The sequence below is a fragment of the Nestor notabilis genome, unplaced genomic scaffold (genome assembly GCF_000696875.1).
Source record: "Nestor notabilis isolate BGI_N333 unplaced genomic scaffold, ASM69687v1 scaffold5622, whole genome shotgun sequence".
NCBI lineage: Eukaryota > Metazoa > Chordata > Aves > Psittaciformes > Psittacidae > Nestor > Nestor notabilis.
Window position 1 is genome coordinate 511 of NW_009918690.1, and position 8077 is coordinate 8587.

The 8077-nt window shown below is 54.5% G+C and overlaps 1 protein-coding gene across 1 annotated transcript in view; it reads left to right on the plus strand.

Moving 5' to 3' along the window:
- Window positions 1-8077, plus strand: part of FBXW5 (F-box and WD repeat domain containing 5) — a gene marked incomplete at its 5' end in the record, with an annotated part of 13528 nt that overhangs the window by 503 nt on the left and 4948 nt on the right. Inside the window, 4 exons of the mRNA XM_010009850.1 lie at window positions 2919-3076; window positions 3697-3871; window positions 4744-4892; window positions 6235-6721. Coding sequence (XP_010008152.1) covers window positions 2919-3076; window positions 3697-3871; window positions 4744-4892; window positions 6235-6721 — 969 coding nt within the window. The remainder of the gene's footprint in view (window positions 1-2918; window positions 3077-3696; window positions 3872-4743; window positions 4893-6234; window positions 6722-8077) is intronic.

The window sequence follows — 8077 nt, forward strand, 5'->3', positions numbered from 1 at the left end:
TCTGTGAGTGCCCGAACCCTTCAGAAAGGGCTGTCAGATGGTTGAGAATGCTTCAGCTTTCCTTTTCTTTCCCAGAAAGGTGGTTTGTGAGCACCCTCAAGCCAGGAGCTCTGTGGTAGCTGGTGCACAGCTTGGCTGGGTGCTGCTGAGGGAGATGGCAGGAGACACAGTGAGTCATGGCATGCAGCTCCAGCCCCGCCCAGCTGAGTGCCCGAACCCTTCAGAAAGGGCTGTCAGATGGTTGAGAATGCTTCAGCTTTCCTTTTCTTTCCCAGAAAGGTGGTTTGTGAGCACCCTCAAGCCAGGAGCTCTGTGGTAGCTGGTGCACAGCTTGGCTGGGTGCTGCTGAGGGAGATGGCAGGAGACACAGTGAGTCATGGCATGCAGCTCCAGCCCCGCCCAGCTGGACTTCGTGATAATCGCTGCTGGCTTTTCCTGATCAGAACCTTGCAGCAAGCCCCTGCTCCAGGCTCTGCCCCTCTCATCCAGACCAGGAAGAGCCGCAAGTGCACATTAGCAGATCATACTATTACCATAAGGTGCAGGCTGCAGCGTGGCTCTGGAGGCAGAGCTGTGCTTGCTCCGTGAGGAGGGAGGTGGGTGCACAGCCCTTTAATTGTACAGCAAGTGCTAAGGCAGCAGCTGACTCACTTTGCAAGGGCAAGTTGGACTTGATCTTGATCTTAGCCTTGGCTCCCAGTAGGAAAATGACCCATTAACAGTCAGCATCATCTGAGCCTGGCAGGGCCTTCCCTGAATAGAGCTGTTGGCGGTTGGTGGTGACCACAGTCACGGGTCTGTTCCCAGCCGAGCATCAGGAGCTGGGAGCAGTTTGTGCCGTCTGGAAGGGTAACCCAGCACTGTCACACCAGCAGGGACAGGCCTTGGGGACCTGCCAACAGGAGCCCGTGCTGCCACAGCAAATCTCTCCTGGAGTCCAAAAAGCACATTCCCAGGGTGCTGCAGAGGTCCAGGAGGGATGTGTTCCATCCTCAGCCCTGGGGATGCTCTTGGGGCCCACAGTAGTGGCCAAGGCAGAAGGAGTTGGGTTCTTGATCTTGAGTTGCAGTTGCTACGGGAGGATGGGAAGAAACACCAAGGATCAAGCAGCCTGAGCCAGTCTCCCTGCAGCAGGAAACACCAGGACAGAAGAGCTCTGAGAAGGGATAAGATGTGGCTGCGTGACTTCACTTGTGCAGACCGTGGGAGCTCTGTGGAGTTGAGGACATTTTTAGGTTTTATCTGAGGCTCTCTGGCCAGGCTCATTCAATTCCAACCTCCTGGAGTGAGTAAGATGCCAGCATTGTTCTCCAGCACTCACTGGGACTGAGCAGCTGGTGGATCTCAGGAATGTATTCAGGCATCTCCCAGGCTGTGCTTCTGGAGCTGTGAGAGCACCCCATGGGGCAGGGGGTGGCTGGCAGGCCCAGCAATGGGCTGAAGCAGGAGCTTGGGGAAAAGCCCTGCCAATCTGCCTGCCCTGGGCAGCCGTGTGGTAATGGTATCCAGTGGGTCATTGTAAGAGGGAATGTTGGGGTTGCTTGGCCAGATGGGATCTGTGCAGGCTGCTTCCCAGCTGGATGGGCTGGGACCAAGAGCGTCAGAGGTTAGTGAGCAGTGCTGGGTGTCCTGGCAGTGAGCAGCCCCCTGCCTGCAGCAGCAGGTGCCTCCTGGGCTGAAGTGAGTTCCAAAAACCCTCAGTCTTGTTCAGTGTAACCAGGAAAGTTGGCCCATATCCATGTACATGAATAATCCTCTTTGCTTCCTTGGGATTTGCTGCTGCAAGAAGTCTCTAGGCTGCCTTACAGGGCACTTGGTTAAAAGTCCTCATTATTTGTCTCTTTATTGGCTGCCAGTGTGACTTCTGTGAGCATGCTCCAGGCTTTGCTGCAGGGCTCCTGCTCTGTCCTGGCAGCCTCTGTCCAGCTCCTGCTCTTCTCTCTTGTTTTCTCTAGTCTCTTATCTCATGGAGATGTTCTTTCCTTGTCCCATACCCTTTCTGGAACCTTCTCAACTCTGTGTTAGACAAGATAAAGATAAGCAGAGCGGAGCCCAGTACCCTGAGGAGCAGCTTCCCTCTCATCACATAATGGATTTGTTTACATTGTGCTGGAGCACGTCTGTACTTCTGATGCTGTTGTGTCTGAGCAAGGATTTTGTTCCATAGCTCTGCCCTGGGTGTTTCTTGCACTGACTGTGGAGGTTTAGAGAGCAGTGATAGGGTGCAGGGGTGTGCGTTCACTGCAAGAAACTGTGTTTTTCTTTTGTGTGGGAGTAGGAAAGCTACAGGGGAAGCTGTTGAGCCCTTTGTGAACTCGACTGGAGCTGTGGGGAGGATGGCTGCAGCAGAGCAGGCAGGGACACCTTCCACTAGACCAGGTTGCTCCAAGCCCCTGTGTCCAACCTGGCCTTGAACCCGGCCAGGGATGGGGCAGCCACAGCTTCTCTGGGCACCCTGTGCCAGCACCTCAGCACCCTCCCAGGGAAGAGCTTCTGCCTAAGAGCTCATCTCAGTCTGCCCTCTGGCAGGTTAAAGCCATTCCCCTTGTCCTGGAAGGGTTGGAAGGTCTCCCTGAAGCCTTCTCCAGGCTTACCCAGCCCATCTCTCTCAGCCTGGCTCCAGAGCAGAGCTGCTCCAGCCCTTGCAGCATCTCCATGGCCTCCTCTGGACTCGCTCCAGCAACTCCACGTCCCTCTTGTGCTGTTGCCCGAGAGGTGGATCAGGACTGCAGGGGGGGTCTCCCAAGAGCACAGCAGAGGGGCAGAATCCCCTCCCTGACCTGCTGTTCATGCTCTGGGGGTGCAGCCCAGCACACGGGGGGGGTTCTGGGCTGCAAGTCTCAGAGTCAGGACTGTGAGTACTGTGTTGCTTCCCTCCACTTTCATTCCTGTTCCATGTTCCTGCTCATGTGTTACAGCTGCTGTCTCCTGGTATGATGAGTTCCAAAGGCTCTACGATACCATCCCTTGCGTGGAAGTGCAGGCCCTGAAGGAGCACAATGACCAGGTTTTGCACCTCAGCTTTTCCCATTCTGGCTGTTTGTTTGCATCATGCTCCAAAGACTGTACTGTCAAGGTAAAGTATCAGCCTCCCCTGCATAACCCTTCCAGCTCTGATTTAGTGGGGCTCAGCCACATGAGGAGCTTCTAGGAAGTCTGTGGAGAGGAGAGGTTTGACTGGGTGTCCCTGGACTTAGGCCGGTTCCTGCAATGCTGAGTTGTTCTCCAAACCACAGAACTAATGGCTCTTGCAAATGTAGCCTTGAGGGCTGTGGATTCCAGCTCTGGCCCATGTGAAGGTGCCTGCCTGGCTCTAGCTGCTTCCTAGGTGAAAATCAGGTCCCTGTTGTGTTGTGGGTCTAACAGAGTGTGGAGATAATGATCCACTCCAGAAGATGTCTTGCTTGAGGGGTTGTCTTGGGAGAAATCTCTCTGAACATGCTGAAAAATCCAGCTGTGACAGTACCATTCACTGCACTGGCTGGGGGAGCAGTCCTGTGTTGAGCTGCTTTCCAGAGCTACTGGCCACTTTCTGTCAGGAGAATTGACAGGGAAGATGGGACCAGGAGGCCGTTAAATGGGGTGTTTGGCATCAATTTTTTTCCCTTGGCCTGGTGAGTGCTGGCAGAACAGATAAAGTGGAACCACACTCAGGCTTCTCAGCAGCTTCCTGACTGTTTGTCCATCTGCCTATAGATCTGGAGCAATGAGCTGGACATCTCCCTGCAGCACAGCTCCAACATGAGGCCATACAACTGGAGCTACACACAGTTCTCCCAGTTCAACTCCGATGACTCACTCCTCCTGGTGTCTGGTGTCTTTGTGGGACCCCACAACTCCTCCTCAGGAGAGATTGCTGTAATCAGCATGGGTAAATGTCACCCTCTTCACTGGGGTTCCTGGGAGGGGTGAAGTGGTGGGTGTTGGGGTTCCCTTCCTCTTGGGGTGTGCAGTGGCCTTGACCTCTGCTTGTCCTGTCTTCTACCATCTGTGCAAAGGGTTCCCAATCACATTTTCATACGATAAACCTTCTGGATAGCCTCAGCTCTGCTCAGGTGACCACGTCATCACCTAGGAGCAGTGTGCCATATGTGTATTCTCAGTTCAGTTCTAAGTGACAGTCTGGACAAGGCAAGAGTTACCCACGTTACCTCTTGTCTTTGAACCACCATTTCTGACTCAAGTGGTGCTAGTCCCAGCCTGGCCTCTCACGTGGCTTTCTGAGACACATTCATCTGGGTCTCCTTCACCTCTTCTGCTGCAGTTCTGTGAAGGTGCCAAATCATAGCTCTGTTGTCTCTCACCATCTCAGTGCTGCAGCCTCACTGTGCCAGAAATAGAGGGGTGCTCCTAAATGCATATATGTCCTGCTCAGAAAGGCCCTGAGCCCCAGGGGTGGGAGTGAAGATATCCTGTATGTGTTTGGCTTGTTCTTGTCCTTGGGGTGTCTGCTTTGAGCCATGCTTGGAGGAGGGCTCTGAGATTAGGTTGCTTTTTGCTCTGGCTGCCCTTTTATTTTGGTTTCCCTTGTGCTTGCTGTCCTCACACATTGCTGTGGGAGAGAGAAATGTCTGTCTTCATAGGAGTGACTGGAAGCTGGATGGTGGTTGCTGCTCAGCTGGTAGTGGAGGTGCTGCATCAGAGCCTCTCCTGCGGAGACTTGACTCCATCTCTCGTGTCTTCTGCCGCGGTCTCTCGGGCCAGGAGCCATCGCCTCACACTCGTGTTTCCCCTGCCTTCCAGAGAACTTCACGCTGCTTTCCAGGGTGAGGAATAAACCCTACGATGTGTTTGGCTGCTGGTTGAATGAAACCAACTTGATATCTGGCAATCTGCATCGGATTGGGCGTATAACCTCCTGCTCTGTGCTGTGGCTGAACAATGCTTTCCAGGTGAGGTGCCTTTGTTCCAGCTCCACAGGCAGCACAGCTTCCTGCTGGCTCCTGGGGGAGGAAAAGCTACAGAGGACGTGTGAGTGGGGAGGAATAGCCCAATCTTCCTGTCCTCCCTGTTTGTCTTCTCTGACTTGTCCTCAGGATCCCAAGCTTGAGGCAACCTGTGTGCGAGGCTTCTCCACACTTGGTGTTGTGGTACCTGTTACAATATTCTGACTCTACTTTCACATTCCATTAACTCTTGCCCCATCAATTGGGATGAGGACTTGACTACAGTGCCCTAGAGCATGTTGTTGCTCAACAGGAGAGTGGCTGGATGGCAGCAGGGTTGCTGAGGTCCTTGCTAATATGAAGCTGGGCCTGGGACAGCTGGGGCCTGGCATGTACCCAAGCAGTGGCTGCTCTCCTACTTGGCAGCTCAGTGTGTTGTTCCTGGGAGCCAGAGGCAGCTGAGAGACTGAGCTCAGCCCTGCCTGTCCTTGCTGGTGGTTCTGTGGGCCAGGTGCTGGCTCTGGTGCTGTGATGAGACCTGGAGATCAGTGTGAGCTGCCCTTAAGCTGCTTATTTGCTGCTTGTCCATTCTCTGGCATTTTTCCTGCTCGGACGCATTCTTCTTCCATGTTTTGTCCCTGTCTCAGTGTCACAGCTGCATGTCCCACTGTTTGTGGTTTTTAACATGAACAGTTGATGCTGGCCCCAGGTGAAGTCCTCTGGTAGCAGAGATCCTTCCCATAACCGCATCTCAGCTTTGCTCTGACACTACAGCACTGACTCTTCCATCCCCATGAGGTGAGGAAGCACCTTGCCCATGTTGTCCAGGGCTGTTGAAGCACGGCTGCAGACTGCCAGGGCAGTTGGGCAGGAAGAGACCTGCTGCTTGTATCTGGGAGCAGATATCCAGGGTGGTTTGGCACAGGTGAACTGCAGAGTATGGAGGTCCCCTGCCTCTGCTGCTTGTAAGGTCAGAGGATGACACTTTGTGCTGCACTTGTGTGTAACTTAGAGGCCTGTCCTGGAATTCTAACACCCCAAGCAGCACCCACTGGTGGCCTCAGACTGTGGGTGGCAGCGGGGCTGCTCAGCCTCTGTGTTTCCCAGCTCCAGCCTGTAGGAGTTTTGTGTCTCAGTGTGCCCACCTCCAGGATAGGAAGAAGTGCCACAGAGCTGTCCAGCCTTGGGGGCCAGTTCTCATGGTCCCTGCTCCGTATAGCAGCACAAAGAGAGGTCGGTGTGTGGCTGGTGTTGCTGTGCCAACTCAAGGGCTCAACAGGTGGCTCTTGGTTTGAACTGTAGGAGGGACCTGGGATGGTTCCTACTTACCTCTCCCTTCTGATTGCAGGGCATAGAATCCGAGAATGTGAATGTAGTGAAGAGACTGTTCAAAATCCAGAACCTGAACGCCAGCACTATCCGGACGGTGATGGTGGCCGACTGCAGCCGCTACGATTCGCCAGACCTGCTCCTGGACTACGAGGAGCAGCTCGCTGCCTCCTCCACCTCCACCTGCCGCGTCTTTGATCTTGGCAGTGACAGCGAGGAAGAGGAGGCCAAGCCCAAGCAGCCTCCAGAGCCAGCAGTACAGGAATTGCTGGATGACGGGGGTGTGCCAGCAGAGGATGGGCTGCAGCAGCTCTTTGATGATATAATCGAGGGCCGGGTGAGGCCTGCCATGACCGACACAGAGCTCGAGACAAAGGTGGCTGAGCTGTTTGTACGCAACAGAACTAAACCCCCTGAGCTGAACCTGCTCTCCACAGACAGCAACAGCAAGACAAAGTACTTAATCTTCACCACAGGATGCCTCACCTATTCCCCACACCAAATAGGTAAGGCTGAGGTCTGAGCCCAGGGCACACCAGCTGCCCCAGGTGCATGGGCCAAATTTGAATCTGGAAAAGACCTGGTTTATTTGCTGCCTGTTTGTGGCAAGTGAGTTGCAGTTTTGTTGAGGCTGTTGGGCTCTCGATACAGGAAGCTTTTGAAGTGCCCCCAGTCACTGAAGGGGGTTTCACCTTGTAAGTGCTTGCCTGAGGGTTTTGCTGCTACCAGGCTTGGCATGTGGCCAAACGACAAAGTCATGGTGAGGGCTGAGTAGAAGATCAAGAAGGAACTTCTGACTTCAGGACATCAGCCATGAGTTATGCACCGCGGGTGGATGAAGGGTGGTGATTGCTCTGATGGGGGTGTGTGGAAGGGCGTCAGTACTCTTCTCCCATGGGGGTGGAGAGGGCATCAGGGTAGGACTGGTTTGAACAGCCTGGAGCTCATGTGTTGCTTGCATGGTGCCCCTCAGCTCTGAGAGACGGTGCCCTGCCTGCCCCTGAGCCTGGCCTGCCTCACCCCCTGCCCCACCCCTTGCCCGTTCTGTGATCACCCACCATCATTTGGCCTTTTGGCCTCTGTGAGACCCTTGGGCAGCCCTGGTTTGTACTGAAGAGGTCTCAGGGTGGGTTCTTAGCTGCCGCAGCGGGTGTTTTCATGGGAAGCTGGTGCCAGGCACTTTGTGGCACTTGGCCTCCCTGCTCTGTAGGGTACAAGGGGCTGTAGTTGCAGCATATGCCAGGCAGTGGCGCTGCTGGTGACCTTCTTCTGGGTTAGGACTTCCCTTGCTCACCCAGGGCTCTCTTGTTGAGGCACGGGACTAGCAGAGCCTGAATTTATAGGAAGTAGGTAGTCTGACTGCTTCTCCAGAAGCCCCTAAAGCTAGCAGAGAGGTTCAGTGGAAAGGACCAGACAGATCAGTAGAAGTGTGGGGAGGCAGGGAGAGCTGCTTCCAGGCAAGAAGACTCTTCTATAAAGCCAGACAGTTTCAGTTCCTTTTGCTGCTTGCACAGTTGCAGCCTCGCTGCTGCAGGCTCTTCTAACCTTCCTGTTACTTGGTCCTGCACCAGCACAGCGCAGGGAAATGCAGTTTCCAAAGCTGAGGCCAACTTGGAGAAGAGTCACTTGGTCTTTGTGCACCTAAGTTGGCAATGTGACTGGGACTGAGTGTGGCTCTGCCCCGTGCTCTTGTCCACAGCCAGGTCTGCAGCTGGATGTGGTGGACCTTGCCCTGCATGGTGGGTGTCAGCTCAGCCCTGCACCCAGCACTGCATCTGCATCCACTGACCTCTAGCACAGCCCCCGGGGCTGTGGGCTTTGATGCCTTTGAACTACCTCCAGGGACTCTGTGGCTGGGGGGC